The sequence below is a fragment of the Myotis davidii genome, unplaced genomic scaffold, assembly GCF_000327345.1.
Source record: "Myotis davidii unplaced genomic scaffold, ASM32734v1 scaffold420, whole genome shotgun sequence".
Classification (NCBI taxonomy): Eukaryota; Metazoa; Chordata; class Mammalia; order Chiroptera; family Vespertilionidae; genus Myotis; species Myotis davidii.
The window spans coordinates 2,223,486-2,249,660 of NW_006294421.1; the positions used below are offsets into that span (position 1 = coordinate 2,223,486).

The window sequence follows — 26,175 nt, forward strand, 5'->3', positions numbered from 1 at the left end:
ATTATTTACTATCATTTTTTCTTATTTTTTGAGGTAGGCCTGTAGAGCTATAAACTTTCCTCTCAGGACTGCTTTCATTGTGTCCCATAGGTTTTGGATTGTTGTGTTTTATTGTCATTAGTTTCCAGGATGTTTTTAATTTCTTCTTTGATCTCATTGGTAACCCAATCAATATTTAATAGCATGCTATTCAGCTTCCAGGTGTTTGAGTATTTTGGGTTGTTTTTATTGTAGTTTATTTCTAATATTATGCCATCGTGGCCTTTTTTGTTCTTAACGATATATTTTCATTGATCTCAGAGAGGGAGAGGAAGAGAGAGAGAGGAACATCAATGATGAGAGAATCATTGATCAGCTGCCTCCTGCATGCCCCCCACAAAGGATTGAGCCTGCAACCCAGGCATGTGCCCTAACTGGGAATCAAACTGTGAGCTCTTGGTTCATAGGTCTGAGCTCAACCACTGAGCCACACCCGCCAGGCAGGGTTATGAACATTTTTAAAGTTCTTGATCTGTACTCTCAGATTGCTTTTCAGAAAGATATAAGTTTACTAGAGGCTCGGTGCACAAAAATTTGTGCACTCGGCGGGGGAGGGGGGAGGATCCCTCAGCCCAGCCTGTGCCCTTTCGCAGTCTGGGACCCCTCGGGAGAGGACCACCTGCTGGCTTAGGCCTGCTCCCTGGGGGATTGGGCCTAAGCTGGCAATCAGACATCCCTCTGGCAGCCTGGCAGCCCTCGGAGGATGTCCACTTGCCAGCGGGGAGCAGACCTAAGCTGTAGTCAGACATCCTTAGCACTGCTTAGGAGGCAGGAGAGGTTCCCACCACCACCGCTGTACTGGCAGCCATCAGCCTGGCTTGTGGCTGAGCAGAGCTCCCCCATGTGGGAGCGCACTGCCCACCAGAAGGCAGCTCCTGCATTGAGCGTCTGCCCCCTGGTGGTCAGTGTGTGTCATAGTGACCAGTCATTCCCAGTCCTTCTGCTGTTAGGGTCAGTTTGCATGTTACCCTTTTACTATATAGGATAGAGACCTGGTGCACTAGTGGGGGCCGGCTGGTTTGCGCTGTAGGGTGTCCCAGATCAGGATGGGGGTTCCCGCTTGGGTGCCTGGCCAGCCTGGGTGAGGGGCTGATGGCTGTTTGCAGCTGATCATACCCCCTTCAGGGTGGGGGTCCGCACTGGGGTGCCTGGCCAGCCTGGATGAGGGGCTGATGGCTGTTTTCAGGCTGGCCACACCACCTTTAGGGTGGGGGTCCCCACTGGGGTGCTTGGCCAGTGTGGGCGAGGGGCCGAGGGCCATTTTCAGGCTGCCTGGCGACAAGCTCCCAGCTTCTCCTTTTTTTCTTTTTTCTTTTTTTATTCTGGGATTTATTTACCTTCTATAATTGAAACTTTGTTGCCGTCACTGGAGCTGAGAGCAGGGTCCTGCTCGCTCCAGCTCTGAGGCCACGGCCTGCTGAAAGCAGGTATCTGGGGTTTGTTTAGCTTCTATAATTGAAACTTTGTTGCTTTCGGAACTTAGAGCTGAGCCGCGGCAGGCGGGGAACCTTGGCTTCCTCCATCACTGGAGCAAGCAAGCCTCCTGCTTGCTTCAGCTGCATGGCTGCTGGCCGCCATCTTTGTTGGCGGTTAATTTGCATGTTGTGCTGATTAGCCGATGGGAGGCGTAGTGAAGGTACAGTCAATTACCATGTTTGTCTATTATTAGATAGGATATTCACATTATTCATGTCATTTTTTGCTTGCCACTTTAAAAAGTTAAAAATGGAAGTACATATATGTAAATTTACATGTGTGTATAAATATAGTGTATATGTGTAAAGTAAATATATAAAGTCAATTTAAACTCACTCTCATTAGTTTCCTCTGTGGCCACCACTATTGTGGCCACAGAATTTCCTCTGTGGCCACACTATTGGTTTCATATGTACTAGTATATGTTTTTACACAAATGATCCCATTTACACAAATGGGATCATCCGTACATGAATAAATATGTCCAAGATGTTATTAGTACAGAAGAATGCCATTGTATATAGTTTGTCATTCTTACTAATGGCTTCAGAGTCCCACTATATGAACATACCATAACTTATTTAAACAGCTATGAATGACTTTCTATTTGTAATAAAATAGAAGACATTTTATTGTGCATATATCTTTTTTGCCTTTGAATATATCTGAAAGTCAGATTCCTAGAGGTAGACATATTGCTTTTTGGAAAAGTCATGCCATCCTAGACTCCTCAATATGTAAAAGTACCTGGGTCCCCATAATCTTGCCACTACTGGTTATTATCAGGTCTTTTAATCTTTGCCAACTTGATAAGTAAAAAAAAAAATCATTTTAATTTGCATTTCTTAATTACAAATGAGATTGAGAGTTTATGTATTTGACCTTTTGGGGGGAGCAAAGGGGGGGGCGTTTTCTTTTAATCGGTATGCTACCCAAAGTATCAAACACACTTTGAGGAGTTTAAATATGCGACCATTTACTGAGTCCTTGTGCCAGGCATAGTGCTCAGCTTTAAGGTGTCAGCCAAGTGCTATAGAAATGCTTATTTGCTCAAATTATTTTAAAATGTTAGATTACTTTAAGACACATAACAGATAAAATCCAAGATATATAAATTCCTATATAGCTTTGGTTAATGAAATTTTCATTTTATACTCGCTGTTATCTGCACCAAAGAATGTTTAGCTGTTATCAGTTACAAAGACTTATCTGTTCAGTGTTTTTCAGACAGATTTATCTGAGGGTAGCATACATTTGCTAGAAGAAAAATGTCTAAGGAGGATGATCACTTTCCCCATTTAGATTTATTTCTATTGACAAGAAATAAAACTAGCCTCTTAAAAGAGGTTTTTCCCTGGCCCGGTATGGCTCAGTTGGTTAAAGCATCGTCCCATGCCCTGTAAAGAAAAAGATGTTTGGGTTTTTTTCTTGATAGTTTGTAGTTAACACTAACAAATCCTTTGTGAGACAACTACTTGTAATAACAAAAGATTATCCCATTAACAGCTGTTTTTATCAATTGAGTAAAATTAGAGCATAACCATTTTTAGAACTCAAAGGAAAAATTGCAACTTTGAATTTATCTTTTGTGTTGTTGTTAGTAACATACATAGAAGGAATATACCACTCTAGTTAGGAGTGAAGAGTCAATCTCTCTGCCTGTTCCTTCATCTTTAAAATGGAAGGAATAACATTTGTCTCCTAGGTTTGTTCTGAGGTTTAAATGAGATAGTGGTAAAGTACTTCCTGGGACAAAAGTATTCGACATATGTTATCAAATAACAATTAATGTAATTGTAACTAAAAATTCTTTTTTCCAGACATTCAGAAATATATTCCATGTTATCAGCTTTTTAGGTGAGTAAGCAAGAACAAGTAAATAATCCACTGTGAAAATTACTCTGCAAGTGAAGTAATTTTTAAAACTAACAGAGTATCTTTGTTATATATGGTGCTGCTGTTTAAAATGAAAAGACTTTTTTTTTAATACATGAAAATTTACTTGTTCATTTCAACCCTAATATTTCATTCTTTGTATTTATATGCTTGTGTTAGCTGGTCTCTACTGCCTCTCCCAGGTACCAGTTTACTTTGAGGATTGCTTTTCCTTCTCACACCCACTCATCTCATTGCATTATTATAAACTCAGTGACACAACTTTATACATCAACTGCAGCCTTTTTTCCTACCCTTTTATTCTAGTTTATCATAGGTTTCTTCACTTATCGTATTTTTTTAATGTTATATTTTGTCAATTAACCAGTTAGGTTCTTTACCCTGCTTCCTTTTGCTATTCTAGGGCGAAAACTTATGCTCTTAGTCCTACAGATAGAAGTAGTATTGTTAGCTCTTAATATAAGCTGTGGTATTTTTAAATACTTTGTATTGAAGTATTGTTACATACATTTGGAAAAGTACACAAATGAATGTTCATAAAGCAAGCAGTTATAACTATAACATGGTATAGTTTTAATGAAATAGCTTTATGATTTATATAAACTATATGAATAATCAACATTATTATCTTACAGTCACACTTAGTGATTGTGTAATAGTTGCAATGGAGCACATGGTTAAGGTGATAAAAATTTATGGTAGGGGATGATAGAAATAAAGGCTTAGTATAGTCTTAAACTGCTGCACCAAAAAGAGGTACAGCTCATACAGTGCCTTACATACAATGGACATACAAACATATTTGTTGAATGACTAAGGGATTCTTGGTGGAGTCTCATGAAAAGTATTTCTCTGGACCTGCCTTTGGTAGATGGAACACTTTATTTTGTCTATTTTTCCATTAAAAACATTTTTTTTTTTTATAATCCTCACCCGAGGATATTTTCCCACTGATTTTTAGAGAGCGTGAAGAGAAAGGGAAAGACAGAAAGAAAGATCAATGTGAGAGAAACTGATTGGTTGCCTCCTGCACAGGCACCAGGGCCCAAGCTGGGGAGGAGCCTGCAACCAAGGTACCTGCTCCTGACTGGAATTGACCTGGGACCCTTCAGTCTGCAGGCCGATGCTCAATCCACTGAGCAAAACCAGCTCAGGCTCCTTTAAAAACTTTTAATGTAAGCATTTGTAATTTAAAAAGAAAAAACATTGTCCATTAGGATATACCTTCGGTTCTATGTAACTTAATTTTTAGTGTACAGATTAGAATTACCATTAAACTTATTACAGTGACTTATTTATAAAGGATTTTGCATTATAGATAGTGCACCATCATAGAAAAGAATATGTTTTATCTCAATGAATGTTAACAGAAGGAAAATATTACATGCATTCCTTGTTGGAAGGGAAAGAAGGCTGGAAGTAAACGCTTTAGAGTTTAAAATCTTTTAGAATTATCTTTTAATTCTCCCTACATCTTTGACTTTCCAGCTACAGAACAACGAACACTAAACTAAAGCAGTACCTATTTTGTGCTCCCCTCCCCATTAAAACAAAAAACAAAAAAAAACAACCACCTCCTAAAACACTTATCTTAATTTAATGCAAATACTGCCTTTGGAATTAACAATGAATAAATTGTCTTTTCATTATTGTGCTCCAATACTCATTTTACATCTCTTTTGTATGTATCAATATTTTCCTTTAAGTTTTAATAAGTAAATTATGAATTAATTTTGAACTGGCTACGTGAATTCACAAATACCTATATTAAATGAATAGTGTTTTATTTCAAGAAAATGTGATGCCCAAAGTTATCTCTTGAGGTTTCTCCACCCTTTTTCCTTTTTCATTGCTTATGGACCTCATATTTCTACCACTTTAAGTCTGATACTTTGAGAACGTTTTCTACTATTTATTTTAGAACTTCATCTGACAAGCAGGTAGATATATATGGATTTGGGTTGGGTAGTTAGGTTAGGAGTAACTAAAATTAAAGGTGCTAATAAAATCATATTTTTAGCGTATTTGAAATGCCTTTAATTTTGGCTTTTACAGTTTCTACAATTCTTCTGGTGAGTTAAATGAGCAAGCACTGAAGAAAATACTATCAAGTATCAAAAAGGTATTCCCTGACTTACCTTGTCTTTTATATTATAAATATTATTTTCAGTTCCTAAAAACATGTAACACTTTGACAGAACTTTTAAGCACCATGTGTCATCACGATGTCCTATAAAGCAGGTGAAGTAAGGCTTGTTCTTTCCAGAAATTTAAAGGGGCTGCTCTGAAAGCAAAACTAGTCATTAAAAGAATTAATCTTGTTTTCATTCTTCCCTTGACTATTCTAATGAACATTGATCTCTTCCTCTTCTACTTTCCCACCGTACCCCTTCCCAGTACCATTTATTCTAGGACTTAATCCATTACTGTTTTTACATAGCTGCAGTTACTTGTTTTTATAGTGCAGGGAGGAGTTCCTATACAGCACCTAATTTGATTCCTCCACAGCATACCTGGTGTTCAGTTAAAATTTGTTGAATGATCAAAATACATATTTTTCCCCCCCAAATACAAAATTTTTTCTGGGTACTGTTTTCATCTTAAAACTGTTTGATCTCTGAGTTCAAAATAAAAATAAATTCAGTAAAAGAAGTTTCTTTCAAAAAATCCTTTGTTGGAAATGCTTGGTTTCCAATTACATTTTTTAAATGTGCCTGTGAAAATGTGTTAGTTGTAAAGAGATGTAACTTTACCCGGCCAGTATGGCTCAATTGTTGAGCGTCAACCTATGAACCAGGAGGTCATGGTTCAGTTCCTGATAGGGGAACAAGCCCGGGTTTCGGGCTCAATCCCAGTGGGGTGTGTACAGGAGGCAGCCATTTAATGACTCTCTCTCATCATTGATGTTTCTCTCTCTCCTTCTCCCTTCTTCTCTGAAATAAATAAAAATATATTTTTTTAAAAAGTAATTTTAATTTCCTCAATTTAAATGAGCAAATATAAAACTTAGTTGCTGAAATGGTCACAGACAGATCTCTAAGTGAAGTGATTGTTTTCTCTCTTTTTTACAATTACTAAGTTTCAGCAAATGAGATTAATTTTGTAGTTTAAAAAAAAGGTTTAGTAACACTTAACATATTTCTTTAGCATGTTCACAACCCTTTCACATGATCTTATTCAGTCTTGAAACCAATTCTCTGGGGTAGGTGATAAATCATTACCATATAAATTTCAGTTTTAAAAGCTACTGGGTTCAACTTACTTATTTAACAAACCAAGTATCCATATAGGAATTCAACTTGTTTTCATTGACATTTTCTTAGTTTAAATTTTGACTAAAGATTAAGATTTTTTTTTTCCCTCCTGAACAGGCATTTAATAGTCTTATTTCATTTGGAAGCAGTAATTGGAGAATAAGTTACAGGGACAGACATAAAACAAAACTCACACAACTTAAAGTGCTTCAGGCTGCAAACATAAACATGAGGGGCAGGAAAAGACCACCTAGCTATCTCCCCTCCCCTCTGAGACAGGAGGGTCATTGTCTGGGTCCCTTTAGCATCACCACCCTCTAATCTCAGCCCTAGGGTGAGTAGGTGGGAGATAATGTCAGAGGTAGGAAAGACAACTTAATATGAATGAGAAACCACTTTATAAACTTAGAACCAGGGAACAAGGCAGGGAAACAAGGGAGCTCTTAGAACCCTTGCCCTGACCAAGGGGTGGGACCAGCACCTCCTCTCCCCCACCCCCCACCAGGAAGTCAGGGAAATACTGTTGGTTTAGTGCTGCAGCCATACCTGCCCATTTCACCTCATCAGCAGACACAGACAGGCTATGGCCTCCTCACCTACATTGGGAGGCATCCCTAGGGGGAGACAGCCTGGAACAAGGACCCCCTTCAGAGACATTTGATTTCTTGGAGTGTAAGAGGGCCTGCAAGGTGCTACCTTATGGGCTCCACCACCAGGACTTTGCACTTGCACTTGCAATTTTGTGCAGAGAGCACAGCCTTTTCTGGGGGCAGGTAGAGGGAGCAGCCAACTAGGGAGGCCACAGGGGATGTGATGGCCCTGCGCTCCATCACACTGCCGGACCTGGAGGAAGGCAGAGGATGTGGGCTCTAGTTAGACCTCAGGGCCACCTCCTGCTCCCGCTCCAATTCCGGCCTCTACTACTGAGTCCAGTGGCTCCCCTCCCTCGGTTCCATACCTCATGAGGTGGCTGCGGGAAGGCTGTTGGTGGGAGAAGGACTGAGAGTGGCCCAGGCTAGCCTGGTGCCTCTCCACCAAGTCCCGGACACCTGGGCTGCTGGGACTGCTCTTTCCAGAGAGGGGCTGGGCCTCGGGTGGAACGTGGGACACACTAGCAGTGAATTGTAGCTTCAATTTCATGTACTGGCTCAGCTGGGGTGGAAAGACACAGATCAGCATTCCCATTTGGCTTCCAGGCCCCAGACCTCCTTTCAAATCACCTTTTCCTTTGACAGACAAATATTGGACCTAAATTTCACCTTCCCTCAGCCTGCCTTTAGTGCCATCCATTGTATTTCATCTCCAGCAGTTAGCAGCCCTGATGCCTCCTATCCCAACATTCTGCATCACCCACCACACCGTCCACCCCCTCTTCAGCACCTCCCCAGCCCACCTCAAAGAGCCCTGTCCTTAGAGCCTGGAAGGCTACACTGAAGGTGAGTGCACGCCCTTCCAGGAAAAGCCAGGGTTGAGAGGCGTGTGGCAGACAATGGAGTCTAGGCAGCCTGCATGGTCCGAAGGTCCTCACACAGCTGGTTTCCTGGGGGGCAGAAACAGCGACCAGTAAACACATCTGTACAGTGTTCCTCAGCAAGGGGCTTCCAGGAGCACAGTCTTGATTGATCCTCAAAGTCATCCAGCCCGTGCGTGCTCTGGGGTCCACACAAGCCTCACAGCAAGGAAGTCCTGGAGATTGTTGAGCAGCATGTAGGTGACTGAGAAATGCTCATAGGTCTGAACTGGGGACTCACAAGGAGCAGTCATCACAAAGCATGGGCGTCCAGACGAACACTGGGCAGGTGGTAGTGGGTGTAGACGCTCTGGGTGAAGGGCAGCTTGGGGGTGGACCACTGAACCACAGCAATCAAGGGGACTTCTAGGCCCTTGGCCTTAGGTGTCCCTGGGGCCAGTCTATCCAGGCTAACAGTGAGTGGGAAGATGACCTCATCTGTGGACACAACTGGTTCCTCCACAGGCAGCGTGGTCACTCCCCCTGAGGTGGCAGGGCCTAGGTGGTGGGTGAGAAGTGGGCTGCAGCCTCAAACAACCCCCCACTGCCTGGATCCTCGCTCCCTGAGGGTTCAGGAGGCTGACTGCCTGGGCTGCCAGGGCAGTGGCCAGTTCTGCCAGGGCCACCCCCAGCGCTAAAACCCCCTCCTGTCCACCCTTCCCCCACCCCCGCAGCAAAGCACTAGCAGGAAGCAGGCAGTCTCCCCCAAGTACAGATGGTTGAGCCCGGAGCAGTGCCTGGTACCGGTCTGGGTCCCCCACCAGTGGCATGGCCGAGCTAAAGATTAAGATTTTAAAAGAGCAAAATGCCATAGATGAAGTTAATCTTTTCCCCCCTAATCTATATTGAATAAAATTTAGTCCTGAAACTGAATAAAAAGTAATTTAACTGCAAGACAGTTTGCATACTTTACAAAGTATAAAAGTGTATATTTAAGTATATGTTTTTACATATGCCCCAAATCTTGCTAAATATTAAGAAAGCCATTTTTTAGGCTGTCAATTTTATTGCTTAATTATGATGACACATAATAATTGTAATTATTAAGGTGTTTTGTTTTTTTCTGTATTTCCTTTCAGGATGTGGTGGGTTGGTACAAATTCCGACGCCATTCAGACCAGATCATGACATTTAGAGAAAGACTGCTTCACAAAAATTTACAGCAGCATCTTTCAAGCCGGGAACTTGTTTTTTTGCTATTAACACCAAGTATAATAACAGAAAGCTGTTCTACTCATCGGCTGGAGCATGCCTTATATAAACCACAGAAAGGGTAAATGTTGGCCAGTCATTGGCTATCCTCAGCTAATAGAAAAATACACTCAATATTTTTATAGCACTTTTAGTAGCTTACCAAGTATTTTCATACATTGTTACATTAGATTGTCATAATATTGCTCTGAAGTGTGTCTTACCATCTGTTCTTAATAGATGGGAAAATGAATGTCAGATAAAGAAATTAGAAGCCCAGTATGGAATGTTGACTTACGTTTCTGGTACTGAGGGTTTGCTATTATTTAACATAAGGTGGAAAAAATGTGTGCTTTAGATATTTTTTTAAAATATATTTTATTGATTTTTTACAGAGAGAAAGGGAGAGAGGGAGTTAGAAACATCGATAAGAGAGAAACATCAATCAGCTACCTCCTGCACACTCCCTACTGGGTATGTGCCCGCAACCAAGGTACATGCCCTTGACCGGAATTGAACCTTGGACCCTTGAGTCCACAGGCCGACGCTCTATCCACTGAGCCAAACTGGTTAGGACTGTGTGCTTTAGATATTGGTTGCTAAAGGATATAATGTAGAATTTAAACCTAGATACTTGAGCAGCTTTTCTATAACCTCTACAAGGAAGCAAGGTAGTTGATGATCTACCAAAATGGTTAAACAGACTCCCCAAAGATTATATAAACATTTTCATGGAATATGAGAATTTTGAAAGAGTACCAACTAAGGTTAATTTTATTATTCATGGAAGATAGGCTAAATCTCAACAATACAGCCTTCTATTTATACTAGAGGCCCAGTGCACAAAATTTGTGCACTCAGGGGGAGCCCCTCAACCTGGCCTGTGCCCTCTCACAGTCCAGGAGCCCTGGGGGGATGTCCAACTGATGGCTTAAGCTGGCAGTCAGACATCCTTAGTGCTGCCGCAGAGGCAGGAGAGGCTCCCGCCACTGCCGCTGCGCTCACCAGCCATGAGCCTGGCTTCTGACTGAATGACGCTCACCCTGTGGGAGCACACTGACCACCGGGGGCAGTTCCTGCATTGAGCGTCTGCCTCCTGGTGGTCAGTGCATATCATAGCGACTGGTCATTCCTTCATTCAGTATTTGCATATTAGCCTTTTATTATATTGGATGTGCTAATCAGTTACAATAGCCATAAAAGTATTTTTATGTAATTATTTTATACTATGTACATGCCACTTCTTTTTTAATACTCACCTAAGGATATTTTTGCATTGATTTTTATTATTTAAAAAAAATTTTAAAAATATATTTTGATTTCACAGAGGGAGAGGGAAAGCGAAATAGAAACATCAATGATGAGAGAGAATCATTGATCGGCTGCCTCCTCCAAGTCCCCTACTGGGGATCAAGCCCACAACCCGGGCATATGCCCTTGACCGGAATCGAACCCGGGACCCTTCAGTCCACAGGCTGACACTCTAGTCACTGAAACAAACCAGTTAGGGCTTTCCATTGATTTTTAGAGAATTTGAAAGGGAGGGGGAGAGACAGAGAGAAACATCAGTTGGTTACCTCCAGCACACACTCCAACTAGAACCAGGGATCAAGTCTGCAACAGAGGTATGTGCCCTTGACTGGAATCAAACCTGAGATACTTCAGTCCATGAGCCAATGCTCTAACCACTGAGCTAAACTGACTAGGGTACTTCACAACTTTTAAAAGCCATTTTCCTCAAGTCCGTAAATTCTATCTTGGATAAGTAATAATAGGATTTTTTTGTTTTTTAATCTTGTAGGGGAAAGGTAGTCTATACTAATAAGTAGATGCTAATCTTTGCCTTTATTCTAGGTTTATATTTTAAAATTTTATTTCCTCAGACTTTTTCATAGGATACCTTTAGTGGTGGCCAACCTGGGCATGTCTGAACAACTAGGTTACAAAACTGTATCAGGTTCCTGTACATCCACTGGTTTTAGCCGAGCAGTAAAAACACACAGGTGAGATTCCTCAATTGCTTCCCCACTAAACTTATTCCTATTCATTTACTGAAATTAATTTTTAAATTATACAACTGAATAAAAATAAAAGGAAAATCGACTAATACCCATATCACTCAAATAAATTAGACTTATTACTTTTTCCATATTTCCTTCTAGCACTTTTCCATTTATAAAATACATAGAGGGAAGTTGTTGCATATTTTACCATATTTTCTAAGAATAAGTAGCTAGCCTTAAAATAATAAATTTTCTAAGGCACCAGTTCAGATTAAAGGCATGAAATTAGACTGCATAATAAATACAAAAAATGAGGCCAAGATTCACACATACTACCAGCTGCTAAGTTACAACTTTTTTGTGATCATTAAAGAAATGACTGTCAGAAATAGCAACACTGGTATTACAGAATACTTCCTAGTGAATAAACTCTCAGAAAAGGCACTAGAGAGAGAACCAAGATGGCGGCATAGGTTAACGCCCGAGTTTGCTGCCTCGAACAACCACTTCAAAAGTGAAACTAAAAGACGGAACGGACATCACCCAGACCCACAGGAACGCTGGCTGAGTGGAGGTCCTACAACTAGGATGAAAGAGTAACGCATACGGACACTCAGAGCAGGCGCAGTGCTGAAGTCAAATGCTGAGGTGCGGAGTGCGCGGAGCGGGCGGCGGCGGAGGGCGCGGGTGGCGTTTTCAATCGGGAGGGAGTCGCAGCCTCTGAGCTCCAGATCCGGGAGAGTCTTTAGGGGCACAGACTCAAACGGGAGAAGCAGGACTGTCTGGTTTCGGTCGGAACTCGAGGGCAGCTTTCTCTCCGAGGTTTGCAGCGGTTGCTGGGACTGAGAGAGGCAGAGCCCCCAGGACAGGACTGAGAGCGGCCATAACTGCTCTCCCTCTCCGGCCCGCCCTGTTGATCCCATGGGCCCCGCCCCGCCCAGGCCCGGCACAGAGGCTTTGGCCCGATAGCCTCAAGCAACGGCGAGATTAGCACCTCCCTAGAGGACAGTAGTTCTCTCACTGCAGACACAGCTGATTCTCACAGCCACTTGGCCTGGAGGTCAAATCCCCCCTGGTGTTAGCTACAACACCAGGCTTCACTAAAAGACTGCTCACAAAGACCACTAGGGGGTGTACCAAGAAAGCATAACAAAATGCGGAGACAAAGAAACAGGACAAAATTGTCAATGGAAGATATAGAGTTCAGAACCACACTTTTAAGGTCTCTCAAGAACTGTCTAGAAGCCACCGATAAAGCTATTAAGATCTTCGAGAAATCTAATGAGACCCTCGATGCTATTATGGGGAACCAACTAGAAATTAAGCATACACTGACTGAAATAAAGAATATTATACAGACTCCCGACAGCAGACCAGAGGAGTGCAAGAATCAAGTCAATGATATGAAATCCGAGGAAGCAAAAAACACCCAACCGGAGGGGCGGAATGAAAAAAGAATCCAAAAATGCGAGGATAGTGTAAGGAGCCTCTGGGACAGCATCAAGCGTACCAACATCAGAATTATAGGGGTGCCAGAAGATGAGAGAGAGCATGATATTGAAAACCTATTTGAAGAAATAATGACAGAAAACTTCCCCCACCTGGTGAAAGAAATGGACTTACAGGTCCAAGAAGCGCGGAGAACCCCAAACAAAAGGAATCCAAAGAGGACCACACCAAGACACATCATAATTAAAATGCCAAGAGCAAAAGACAAAGAGAGAATCTTAAAAGCAGCAAGAGAAAGAAACTCAGTTACCTACAAGGGAATACCCATACGACTGTCAGCTGATTTCTCAACAGAAACTTTGCAGGCCAGAAAGGAATGGCAAGAAATATTCAAAGAGATGAATACCAAGAACCTACAACCAAGATTACTTTATCCAGCAAAGCTATCATTCAGAAGTGAAGGTCAGATAAAGAGCTTCACAGATAAGGAAAAGCTAAAGGAGTTCATCACCACCAAACCAGGATTATATGAAATGCTGAAAGGTATCCTTTAAGAAGAGGAAGAGGAAGAAAATGGTAAAGATACAAATTATGAACAACAAATATGCATCTATCAACAAGTGAATCTAAGAATCAAGTGAATAAACAATCTGATGAACAGAATGAACTGGTGATTATAATAGAATCAGGGACATAGAAAGGGAATGGACTGACTATTCTTGGGGGGAAAGGGGTGTGGGAGATGCAGGAAGAGATTGGACAAAAATCGTGCACCTATGGATGAGGACAGTGGGTGGGGAGTGAGGGCGGGGGTGGGGCGGGAGGAGGGGAGTTATGGGGGAAAAAAGAGGAACAAATGTAATCTGAACAATAAAGATTTAAATTAAAAAAAAAAAAAGGCACTAGATTTTATTTATTTTTGTGTTCCCACAGTACTTACCAGTGTCTTACATTTTGTTGATTCTAAGATGTACAGTTTTAAATTTACCTCAAATTGGGATATTTTACAAACCATGCCTTAGCATTTTTTTCTTCTTGGTATGTAAAATAATGGTGCCTCTTTCAATCAATGAAGCTTTAAGATCAGTAAAATATGACTGTGATTCTTCCATAGCTCAACTACCAATAAGTTTTTCATCATATCATTAAATGAGTTCTGTACACTTGCCTGATGAAATGATGTTTTACAGCCCTGAGTTTTTTAAAGAAGATGGATCTTTAAAGGAAGTACACAAGATAAATGAAATGTATGCTTCTTTACAAGAGGAATTAAAGGTAACATAACTTGTCCAACACTTAGAGATCACTTTAGAGTTGATATCAAATTGATCATTGAGAATTTTTAGGGATAAATGAACATTAGATTAGATTTAATTTTAGTTTCATTTAGCTTCAGTAACAAAGACCTTAATCTCAGTAGCCTATACATACAAAAGTTCAGTCTCTCATTATGTCTTGGCTGCAACTCTGCTCCTGTTCTAAGTACTAGTATCTTCATTCTAGGATCCAGACTGAAGATGCAGCCCTTACATGGGACATGCTCTTCTCATGACAAAGGAAGAGCAAGAAAGCTAGTGGAAATTCACAGTTCTTAAAACTGCTCAGAGATGGCTTGTCTCTTCCACTTATATTTCATTGGTCAGAGGACATCGCATGACAATAGGTAGGGACATATAATCCTTTTATAGGATAAAAACAACAGCAAATATTTGGGAACAAGACAGTCTAGCACTGTATTTAGTTCTATCTTTGTCAGTTCAGTCCTTTAGAAGTAAACATCAAGGTAAGATTAGATTTATTAGGCTGAGAAGGGGAGGGTGCTCCTGAAAAAGACAGAGAAAGCAAATTGGGTAGGAAGAGCTTAGACTGCAGGACGAGAAAGTTTCAGCCAGGCAAAGTTGTCCTATAGGAATGGGCTTGTAATAATACCCACAACATGCTCAGTCACTAAGAGCAGCCTAGAGAAAGCCTGGCCTAAGCACAGACACAGTAGTGGGCCCAAAAGCATGGCAGCTGGGCTGCTAGTCAACTATGCCTCCTCCAGATGGAGCTTACAGTAGTATACTTCCATGGTCACCATACTCATCAGTATAGCACGCTAAGAGAAATGACGTTAATACATTTTACACACTATTAATATGAATGATAGTACAGGAATTTTAGAAAAGAGAAACATATTCAAAATTCCACCACTGCAATATAACTATTCTCACTTTGCCATATTCTGCAGTTTTTCCCTAATGTATACATGCTTTTATATAGTTGATAGTGATAAAGGCACATAAATGTGTATCATGATATTTATTTATTTGATGTATTAAACATTTTTCATCTGTAATAGTGTCAACAGTTAAAAATAAAAAAATAGTTTCTTTTACAGGAATTATGAAAGTCCTGTATGAAAATTCTTGCATAACAGTAAAATTCAGTCACTTTTCTTTAATATTAAATCTTTACCTCTCAAAACAGTACAGTATTGTGTGTTTCAAAGCGAGTTATTTTTATTTCAGTGCATTATCAAAGAAATAACTGGTATGATAAAGCCAGGGAAATTAATACATCTGTAAAACATTTGCTACCTATAAAGTACCATACAAGTGCTTATTATTGAGTTCCTCCAAAAAAATAGCAAAATTAAAGTTTTTATAAAAGCAAATAATACTTAATATTATGTACCATGAAGGATTTTATGAACCCAGACTGGGAACTTTATCCATATCCTTGCATTATTTTGCAGAGTATATGCAAACAAGTAGAAGAGAGTGAAGAAGCAGTAGAGAAACTACTAAAGGATGTAAACAGATTAAAACAAGAAATTAAAAAAAGAAAACAAGCACAGATTCAAGCAGCACGTAAGTAAAAAGTTCGCACACCACCTCTTTCTATGCCTAAAAAAAGTTCTGATTTGAATTATGGATGAGCCAGCTGCATGGATGAATTTGCCCATCTTAAGATTAAAAATAATTGTTTTATTAATACTCTTAAATCCCACTGAGCAAAGAACATGGTACTATTATAGATATATTCTATTGTTGACATTAAAGAATTTAATTATAATATTCCCTTAGAATATTATGGCATGAGTAGGAGTTTGGGATTATGCAAGTCATTTTTCTCAGTTTAGACAATTTGATAAAATTGTTAGTATTTCTGACTCACCTTTACTAACAGATAACTATAAATGCTTTGTAGAACAACTATTGTATGTTGAACTGTTACTTTATTTTGTTTTAGGAGAGAAGAATGTCCAAAAAGACCCTCAGGAGAACATTATTCTTTGTCAAGCTTTACGGACCTTTTTTCCAGATTGTGAATTTCTTCACTCATGTGTTATCTCCTTGAAAAATCGGCATATCTCTAAAAGTAGCTGTAATACCAATCACCAACTTAATGTGGTGGACAACCTGACCTTAATGGTAGAATACACTGACATTTCTGAAGCTAGTCCAGCTAGTATTGCACGGCAAGAGAGGAAGCGTAAAGCTTTAGATACAGATGACAGATGGCAATTCAAGAAGTCACGGCTGTTGGAGATACAAAGTCAACCATCTAAAACAGATACTGATAGTAGTAACCAAGAAAAATCATCCACAAGCAGCCCAGAAACGGATGAGGAGATTGAGAAAATGAAGGATTCTGGTGACTATCCAAGGTCTCCTACATTTTGATCCTTTCAGGCCAAAAGATTTTTGATCAGCTGTGTTTGGCTATTTGCAGTAATACATTAAAAAAAAAACAAAACCTAACCACACCTAATTTGACAACTATTTTTTAAAGCTATTTCTATTGGACTTTCAAAGCATTTACTTCGTTTTTATTGCAAGAGTAACTTTCTTTTTAATGCTCATTTTTCAACAATACAGTAACATCAACTTACAGGTATGAAAACAAAATAGTTGACTCTTGGCAATGCAGAACTCAACAGGTAGGAGAGTCATGGGTTTCAGTAAGATTTTTAGGAAGAATGCTTAGTTTAACCCAATTTAATGAATTGGTTAAGTGGAGGTTGGCTAAGAGAGCTTTTGCTGTATTTTTTTGTATTTGTCTGTTTCATAATTGTGAGAATTTTCCATGAAGTATACACATCCCATGAAGCCTTCATGTTTCACTCTCTGTATGAAATGCTGAGCATGCACTTTGGCTATTGCTTTTCCATGTTATTTCCTAATAGAGCAAATTCATAGCCAGTATAAAAAATTACCATCTTTTATCAATGTGTTAACATGCACTAGTTACCATGGGATGCTTAGGAAGCCCACATAATACCAGGAATGATTTTGCAAATAATGAGTTACTTCTGGGCTGTTTTACTGGTTACGTAAGAAGCCTGTGGTGTTGTGGAGGGCAGAAGGAGGGAAACAGGTTGTCAGTCTGAACCCTATTTAAAAATAATCACAAACATCAGAACATATAGAACATAGATAATGTCTAAATGTAACCAATAAATGAACAAAACTGGGTGCACAGGCAAGACTAGGAACAGCAGAGGCAACAAGCAGCCAACATATATGCAAATATCTTCTCTAGATAACAGCTTGAGGTTTTTCAAAGATCCCACATATTTACTCAGACTAAAGTTTAAAAGTGCCTCAATGGAAAGTTCAATTTGCTAAAATGCTATAGAGGTACAAAAGTATTTAGCTTATACTGTTGTATAACTGCTAATCAGAGAAGCTTGCTCAGATCATTAATTAGTACACAGCTAAACTTCCACAATTAAGTTTGATGACCCAACTTTAAGCGTAGTAAAAGGAGGAAAAGAATATAGGAAAATTTCCCTCCAACTTTTGGCAATAAGACGACACAATATATCACCTATGGATCAGTTTATTTAAAGGACACTACCAGTTTCAGGATAGACTAGCCCAGGAATAAATGTGAGATCCTGTAACATCACCACTATCCATCCAATGTAACATATCTACATAAAATATCCACTCTCCTAGTCCAGTATACCTGTATTTGCTAGTTAGGAAACCTTCCTGAGCAATTTCAGGTCCACACCGTCGTGAGGGATTTGTACATTATACAAGCATTCCACTTTCCTGTACTAAATCCATAAAATGCCACCTACATGACATAATCTGGACCTAACGTAAAATCCCAATACAAGTCATCTTTTCCATATTTAATATCCCATTTTCAGCAGTCTTATTGTATAAGCTATTTGTGGACCAGATATAAATGACAGTGCTACAGTACCAATTTTTTTATTCATGTTTATGGAAATGTAATGAGTGTTAACACTTGAAATAATCTGGTTTTATTTAGTGAACACCCACTGGTGTGGATAGGTAATGCCTCACTTCACTCCTGAAACACTTTTTCCTCAGAAAATTTCAACTTAAGAGTTACAACAATGATTTATAGTTTGGTAAGATTTACTTTAGCCTACTAATTTTCTAAAAGTTATTAAATCTTATAGTTTGAGTCAACAACCATTTATTTTTAAATAAGTTTATTGCTGATAACTTTACATAATTTACTCCCGATATTTGATGTTACAAATTTTAGGGTCTTTGAGATATGCAGGATCCTTGTATGTAACTGGCATAAATCCTGTAAAGAGACAATTCAGTTCTTCACAAAAGATAACAACCAAAATTGATAAGCCCAAATCATTTTTTCAGATTCTCTTACCCATTATTTGTGCTCTCTTAATAGCTTTTGTGATTTCTCTTTGTTTCTTCCCACAAAGACCTATAAAAAAAATGCTTTCTTAGTCATAAAAAATACCAATATTCAAAATGCATAACAATTGTCTAAGTCAAGGAAGGATCAGAAAACCTGTAAAGAGCCAGATAGTAAATATCTTAAACTTTGTGGGCTGTACAGTCTCTGCCGTAACTTCTCAACTCTACTCTTAGTACACAAAGCAGCCAGCCACAGACACTACGTAAACTAAGCTATTTACAAAAATAAGTGGCAGATCCAATTTGGCCTATGAGAAATAGGGCTCTGTTTAAATAATAGTCTAGGAGCGATGATAGTATACTCCAAAATACCAACACAATTTTTTAAACCCAAGTTTTTTACACGTCAGATTATAGCTATCTCTGAATATGAGAAGACATGTAAAATAGTACCCTTTTTGGAATAAGAAGCTTTCTTAAATACTAAGCTTGCCAACAGTGATTTATATACTATTTGAAAATAAAAAATTGCCAGTTTTCTTAAATAACAAAAGTAGATTTATAAGTTGCTATAAGAGAAAACAAAATACCTGTTATATGCCTTCCATGAATGCATCCAGTAAATGGAGAAATAAACTGGGACAAAAGCTGTTTGAGTTTTATTTGGAGAGGAAGAAAAAATTTATATTAATACACGTATTATTCATTCTTGACTGTAAATTTCAAAAAGCATACCTCATGTCACCTTCCAGTTAATAAAGGTTTACTAATAAATTTCAGACAAACTTCATAAAATATGAAAAATACTACTATACTCATCCTATTGACAGATTATCTTTTTAAGTAACTAAAGCAATTATTAAAGTTAACATCTCTTACTCAGTCTGTTCAAAAAGTTTGTACAACAGATTAATGAGCATATTGTTTCAGTGCTAAAGCTGTTTTCTTTTTTTAAATGTTTTTATTAATTTTAGAGAAAGGAAGAGAGAAACATCAATGAGAGAGAGAAACACCAATGGGCTGGCTCCTGCATACCTCCTACTGCGGAGCAAGCCTACAACGTGGGCATGTGCCCTAGCTGGGAATTGAACCAGTGGCCTTTTGGTGCATGGAACAACACTGAACCAAATGAACCACACCGGCCAGGGCTAAAGCTGTTTTCTTGTTTATACAGATTCTTTTCTAAAATACTCCTGTTTACAATGAAATACTAAACATTTCACCTATCATGATAGGCTGTCACCTAATACCAGACTATAGTGAGGTCTTTAAGAGATAGGTACATCGGGCCATTTGCTATAATTATGTTTCATAAATTTAAATTCTTTAGCACATTCCAGGTGCCCGGCAGTGTTCTTGGAATAATGCTCCCAATATGTTGAATTTATTTTTATATTGTTATGACTTATTTTTTTATAATTCTTTATTGTTGAAAGTATTACATATATGTGCATTTAAAATATGTGCATTTAAAAATTTCCTAATATGTGCATTTAAAAATTTCTTGGTTTTTCTCCCTATAAGGCAGCTATCACTTTATACTATTGTCAGTATACTTCAACCTCATTCTCTACCCCAGATTTGCCACTTAACTTGCTGAGAGCTGTAAAACAGATAAAGTTGTATTTGAAGCAGTGATATTGTTGGTGAGGTAGAGAGATCAACTTCACCAGAGGAGCTTTTTCCAAACTACTCACCTCCATCAACTGAGAATTACTGCCATTGTGAGCTATTATTAGAATAAAATAGAGATGCTTTATACATAGAAATATAACCAGATTTGGAATTACGATGTTACTAAAACAGCTGCCCCTCCATAAAGCCTGTTATAAAACTGACTTGATTCTCTTTAGTTAGGACTAATTAAAAAAGCAAAATCCTAGAATCAATTATCATAGTGAAGTAAAACATCTCACCTGTACATTCTTATAATCTACACGTTTTCCACACAAGACGCACTTTTTAAGAGGCTCCTTATAAGGGTTTTCTATTGGAACAGGCTAGGATAAAGGGAAAAGAATATGATTAAAAAGTTTAATGCGTTAATTTCAAATCTAAAAAACACTAAACCTTAAAGCTACCACATTTAAATCTATCCAAAGAATTAGTTCTGCCTTTCTTACTGTGAAAAGGAATACAACATCTTGGCTTGTAAAAGAAAAAACAAGTACTTCTGAAAAGGACTCACCATTATAAAGATTTCAGTATGCTTTTCCATATTTTGTACAAGTGTTTTATTTTGGCTTAGTTTGGTTAAGGAGGAGTTAAGTCATGGATTCTAGAATAAGACACAGTCTTTGGAGAAAAAAGGACTTATGGGAGAAACAAAATTAAATCTGCACTAAGTGATTTCCTCCTCAAATGTTTTGCCCAAGTGACTAAAAATTCTTAAGATTTAAATTAAGAAAATCTTATAGCACAACAGGTGTCATATGTAATGTCTAAACCCATCCCCATATTTCTCTATCAGATGTTTTATCACTATTTTTGTTTTTAAAAGACAATGCCCCATAGCTTACTATAATATAAGGTCCTTTGACTACCATTTTATGGCTCCCAGACTTCTTTCTAAGTTTGTGTCAGCCTTTGGACTTCCTTTCTTCACTAACTATATGCTTTTGTCACAATGCCTCCCTCCTACGAGTATAAGCATCTCCAGTCTAGAGATTCTTAATCTAGAAATGGCTTTAAAGTCCTCTAACTCCTGTAGTTGTATGTAAAATTTCAAATGAGTGGGACTGTGTGCCTTTTTCGTTTGTCTTTTGAATAGCTTTTTAAAAAAATTCTTGATTTCAGAGAGAGAGGGACGGAGGGATAGAAACATCAATGATGGTAGAAAATCATTGATCAGCTGCTCCTGCACGACCCCTACTAGGGATGGAGCCTGCAACCCAGGCATATGCCCTGAACCGTGATCTGGTTCATAGGTCCACACTCAACCACTGACCTACACTGGCCGGGCATGTGTGCCTTTTTCTGAGAAAGCCCATAGCTTTCATTAGCGTCTAAGTGGGGTTAATAACCTAAAAAGGAGCTCTAGTAATTTCCTTCACTCTCTTGAGGTAGGTTGTGAATTGAATGACTAAGATAGATGCTCAGGAGGACTAGAGTTCTTTGTTTTTTCCAAGTCCTCAAATGTTCTTAAACCAACTTACATTCAGCTCACATGTAATGACTGACTATATTCCTACCCTACACTGTACTATGTGCTTTGTATGGTCTGATTAGTGTCAGATTATCTTTGCAAGTAGGAAGAAAACCTATACTGACAAGTCCAACCCTAGCACTTAAAACCTATAAAAATAATCTATAGAACAGAAGAAATTATATTTAATGTCCTCATATGAAACTTTCATTTTGATCTCTCATTTATTAAGACAACCCTCCCCCCAAAAAATTGAATGGGGCAATAAAATCGAATTTGAAATGGGGAAGAGCCAACCTGTAAGTAAGCTTTGTACATAATGCCTTTGTTGGATTATCTGCAATTATTCTATCCACCCAAACAACCTTTTTAAATTCTCAAAGCACACATCCTTAAATTTAAGATCTAGGAAGAAAAAAATGTATTATAGAAGCCATGCTTTTAAAAAAAATTTTTTTTTATTGATTTTGAGAGAGAGGGGAAGGGAGAAAGAGAAACAGTGATGATCAATCAGTTTCCTCCCACATGCGCCCGGCCTGGGGCGAGAACCCACAACCTGGGTATGTGCCCTGCCGGGAATCGAACCCACCACCTTTTGGTGTACAGGACGATACTCCAACCAACTAAGCCATACCAAAAAGGGCAGAAGCCATGCTTCTTTCTAGAAATCTAGGAATTCTCTTGAAAACTCAAGTGACTACTCATCAATGAATTACAATTTTCAAACTCAGACTAATGATTGATTGTATTGTCCTCCTGTTGAACTCTTTGAATAGCTAAAATAACCATATAAGGATTTGGTCATATTTGCAAATGCCTTATAAAAAGAAAGAAAACAATTCTTACCAGGTCCTCATTGCTGGTTACCTGTTTATATTGTGAACAACTTCTCCACAGCACTGCAAGTAAACAAAAACAGCAACAAACCAATTCTTTGTTAGCTGAGTAGCTAAAGACATTGCATTATGGAGGCAAGATGAATCAAGGGACAAAAAATCAAGGGACACCTGAATATAAAAGGCAGGTTTTCTATTCATTATACTCACACTGACTGGACAAAAACCTTTAGATTTGAGGCAGAGTAAGACTTAATATGGATGTGCCTTCCAGGGCTTTGGAAACAGGGTATATATACCCTTTCCCCAACCACACAATCTCTCATCTGCTCCCTTGCAATATTTATATTCGCTTCACCCCACGGTTAGAAACAGATTTTTAATGCAAATACTCGGGAAAGAAGCAACAGAGGGAAAACGTGTAACAGACCCCTTACAGAGAATAGTTACTGATAGAGAAGCACAGAAAAGATGAAAGTACAAAAATTACAGATTCGAGGGCCTCGCTCACAATTTCGCCCTGATCTGGGACCTCAGACATCTGGAATTTGCTGCTGGATGGCTCTGGAGATGTCCCTTCCTTACAAGTCGACTCTTTAATAATCACCCCATTACTCTCCTCGTATGTTAAAAAAAATGAAATGTACTGGAAGACGCCTCACGTCCCTTTCAGCTTTAAAATACTAGTCCTGGGCCATTACAGATTCCCACCCAGGAGAAAATTCCACTGCCCGGAAAACGGCGACGTTGACCTAACAGCGGCGACTCCCCGACCTAATCCGGGCTGGGGCGGCAGCAGTGCCACCGCGGAGCAGAGGGCGGGAGACTTTACCCGCTCGGGTTCCTGGGTTTGGGCAGCGGACGGCGGCCGTCAAGAAGCAAGTAAACTTTCTCCTCCCCGGACCACTGCAAAGAGCACCCACAGAAGCCATGGTTCCTCGATCCTCCCTTCCCTTCCTCCTTCTAAGTCCTCCGCACAAGTCCGTTCCGGTGCTCCCGGGTGAGCCCGAGGACTCGCGCCCAAGGTTCCGCGAGCCAATGCCGGGGCCGGAGACCGTGCTCACTGCGTTTGCGCAACCCCTTTACGTGCCCGCCCTGGTCGCGCCGCAAGCCCGCGGCACCTACTATTGGACGCGAGGAAGGCGGGCTGCCACGCAGGTGCCTCCACTTCCGGCCCGGGAGCAATTAATTTGTGGTCTTTCCCAAAGGTGGATGGAGAGGCGAGCGACCTCGGCCCCTGTCGCTCCTGCTCCTCTGCCCTCCACTCACCGCTGCTCTGGGCTTTGGCGGCTGGGTCACCGGGGACGTCCCTCGGACAGGGCCCTCGACCCCTGCCATGGATGAAGGCAGTTCCCGCATCCGTCGGCGAGTGTCTGTCCGCAAAAGGAACCGTCCCAGCCTAGAGATCCTTCTTGCCGCTCCCACCGCGGACGAGCTCAAGCCGGGCGATGACGAGAAGGCGGAGGAGGAGGAGGAGGAGATGGGGGCTGGAAGCCCGCGACGGAAAACTGTGGGCGTACAACCGGTCGAGGTACAGCCCCGTCAAATTGCCCCGAGTTCCTCGTCCCATGTCCCACCTTAGGGGCCGTGATATACACCCGGGTCTCCTACTGCGCATGCCCACTGAGGAGTGGGGGCCAGCTGTGGAAGGCATGGCATTTGACACTAACATTTTGACAGCGTCCTTCTCGGGTGCACACAATGGACCAGTTATCTACTAGGCTTCGTGTGCTCACCTCAGTTTTGTTATTGTTAATTCCCACTTGTGAGGCCTTGCCTTATTATCCCCATTTTTATGTAGATATGAAACGCAGACCCTCGACACACGTAAAAGTTGTTCACGCAGCAAGTAAGTGGTTGACTGAGACGCAAAGGCAGACTTCGAAGTTACTACTGCTTCTGCTGTACCAATAAAACCTACCAGTTATGAAGAGCAGACGAATTATATGCTGGGTGCTTTCTTAAGCTAGTTACATTCACAACAGTTAAGAAATGACACTTCTGGCTCAAAGTCCTGTGTTTTTAATCACGACACTATTGCTGCCTCCCAGTTTACATCTCTTCTGTTTAGTAGACCACTGTAGGTCAGTGTGCAGACTCTCCCTCTCAGTTCCAAATTCCTAGGGACAATCTTGGAGTGTCCAGGAGTACAAGCATGATTTTGTTAAAGGCCAGTCTCTAGATTAGAGACTGGGAGGGGAGGGATAGTGCAGTATCAGAACTTCCAGTCAGATGACATCCCAGTAGATGTCTACCAGTCTTGCTACCGACCACTTGAAGGATGTAGCGTTGGCTTAAGAATTAGGAGCCCAGCATCATCATGCACCAAGAGTGCAGTTTAGGCAAGTCACTTACCCTCTCTAGGCCTCCATTGCTCTATCTGTAAAATGGGATGATAATATCTATTTCACAGGGTGATTTACATTTAGTTCTGTGATCCATATGTGACCATCCTATATAACAAAAGCCCAGCAACCGAAATGGTGCAATGACCAGAATGACCAGAGTCCAGAAAGACCACAGCCCCTCACCCTGGCTGGCCACCCCCAGCGACTGGTTAGGGGCAATCAGGTAGGCAGGCAGAGTGGTTGGAGGCGAACAGGCAGGCAGAGGTGGTTAGGGGCGATCAGGCAGGCAGGTGAGTCGTTAGGGGTGATCAGGCAGGCAGGCGAGTGGTTAGGGGCCAGCGGTCCCAGATTGCGAGAGAGTGTAGGCCGGGCTGAGGGGAACCCCCCCCCCACCTCCCGTGCACTAATTTTGTGCACAGGACCTCTAGTTTAATTATATACTTGGTATAGCCCTAGGCCGGAACTTTTATTTATACTAAAGCTAAAATTGACCATAAATATTTTTGTTTTCTTTCCAGAATAATGATAGTGAAGAGGACATGTTTGGTGACTATGATAGCTTTGCTGAAAATTCTCTTATAGCTCAAGTTGATGACCTGGAACAAAAATATATGCAACTTCCTGAAAATAGGAAGCATGATACAGACCTTGCCACCGAAGATCTTTGTTCAGAAAACATCAGACATAACCAACTCAGCATTACTACTATAGGCAGCTTTACTGAATTAAAAACAGATGAGCACACAAAAAATCAGAGCGGGCATGAAGATATCTCTATTGAACCTGGAGCTGATCTTTTGTATGAATTGCCTTCTTCACAGGTTTTATACTTTGAAAATTTGCAGAACTCTTCAAATGAATTGGGCAATCAGTCTACTAAAGAGAGGGATTGGAACTCATCCTCTCCCAAGACTATGAGTGAGGAATTGCCCCAAAATAGCATAGAGCAACCCCAACAAAATGATGAATTCTCTTCTAAAGTCAGAACGAATTCAGATGTGAATAGGAGAAAAAGTCTTAAAGATCATCTAAAAAATGCCATGACTGTCAATGCAAAGGCCCAAATGCCAATATTTTCTAGGACTAAACAGCTCAAGGAGACTCACCTGTCCGAAGAAATTAATGTTGCTAAGAAAGCAATTGAGTCATCATCAGATGATGTTGGTCCCTTTTATTCATTGCCCAGCAAAGTGAGAGACCTTTATGTTCAGTTCAAAGGAATTGAAAAATTATATGGTAATGCATTTTGCTGGAATGAAAAAAATTTTGCCACCATTACCATAGTATATTAGTGCAAGTCAATAGAAAGGAGATCCTTCCATGGTCATATAGTGCATGTATATGTGCATGTATCAAAGTATCAATCCTCTCTCAACCTATCCCAGTTGTGCTACT

The 26,175-nt window shown here is 40.1% G+C and overlaps 3 protein-coding genes across 6 annotated transcripts in view; 2 read left to right on the forward strand and 1 right to left on the reverse strand.

The window, feature by feature from the left end:
- Nucleotides 1-17,188, forward strand: part of FAM175A (family with sequence similarity 175 member A) — a 23,296-nt gene extending 6,108 nt beyond the window's left edge. For 2 of the 3 annotated variants that reach the window (XM_006768671.2, XM_015567160.1), the window contains exons 3-9: nucleotides 3,336-3,372; nucleotides 5,467-5,533; nucleotides 9,255-9,448; nucleotides 11,250-11,369; nucleotides 14,009-14,093; nucleotides 15,556-15,670; nucleotides 16,053-17,188. In XM_006768671.2, the coding sequence (XP_006768734.1) occupies nucleotides 3,336-3,372; nucleotides 5,467-5,533; nucleotides 9,255-9,448; nucleotides 11,250-11,369; nucleotides 14,009-14,093; nucleotides 15,556-15,670; nucleotides 16,053-16,486 (1,052 nt within the window). In that variant the 3' untranslated portion in view covers nucleotides 16,487-17,188. The remainder of the gene's footprint in view (nucleotides 1-3,335; nucleotides 3,373-5,466; nucleotides 5,534-9,254; nucleotides 9,449-11,249; nucleotides 11,370-14,008; nucleotides 14,094-15,555; nucleotides 15,671-16,052) is intronic. The other variant, XM_015567161.1, reaches the window with a different exon arrangement.
- A 1,071-nt stretch (nucleotides 17,189-18,259) lies between these two features.
- On the reverse strand, nucleotides 18,260-23,463 carry MRPS18C (mitochondrial ribosomal protein S18C). Its single transcript, XM_006768673.2, has 6 exons — nucleotides 23,265-23,463; nucleotides 22,443-22,495; nucleotides 20,368-20,451; nucleotides 19,042-19,099; nucleotides 18,459-18,518; nucleotides 18,260-18,377 (listed from the first exon to the last, which is right to left on the reverse strand). Exons 1-6 carry the CDS (start codon nucleotides 23,362-23,364, stop codon nucleotides 18,301-18,303), a joined length of 432 nt encoding a protein of 143 aa, XP_006768736.1. The 5' UTR covers nucleotides 23,365-23,463; the 3' UTR covers nucleotides 18,260-18,300.
- A 96-nt stretch (nucleotides 23,464-23,559) lies between these two features.
- The window catches only part of HELQ (helicase, POLQ-like), a 38,468-nt gene continuing 35,852 nt past the window's right edge, over nucleotides 23,560-26,175 (forward strand). For both annotated transcript variants that reach the window (XR_001514732.1, XM_006768672.2), the window contains exons 1-2: nucleotides 23,560-23,963; nucleotides 25,299-26,016. Coding sequence is in view for 1 of the 2 variants with exons in the window: in XM_006768672.2 (XP_006768735.1) it covers nucleotides 23,769-23,963; nucleotides 25,299-26,016 (913 nt within the window). In the remaining variant the exon portion in view is untranslated. The remainder of the gene's footprint in view (nucleotides 23,964-25,298; nucleotides 26,017-26,175) is intronic.

Bases quoted from the DNA above. Each gene is read 5' to 3' on its own strand.
- MRPS18C (XM_006768673.2), bottom strand. From the start codon at position 23,364: ATGGCTTCTGTGGGTGCTCTTTGCAGTGGTCCGGGGAGGAGAAAGTTT. The intron at 22,496-23,264 runs GTAAAGTCTCCC...GTTTACTTGCAG, and splicing joins AAACCCAGGAACCCGAGCGG to TGCTGTGGAGAAGTTGTTCA. The intron at 20,452-22,442 runs GTAAGAATTGTT...CCTTTATCCTAG, and splicing joins TAACCAGCAATGAGGACCTG to CCTGTTCCAATAGAAAACCC.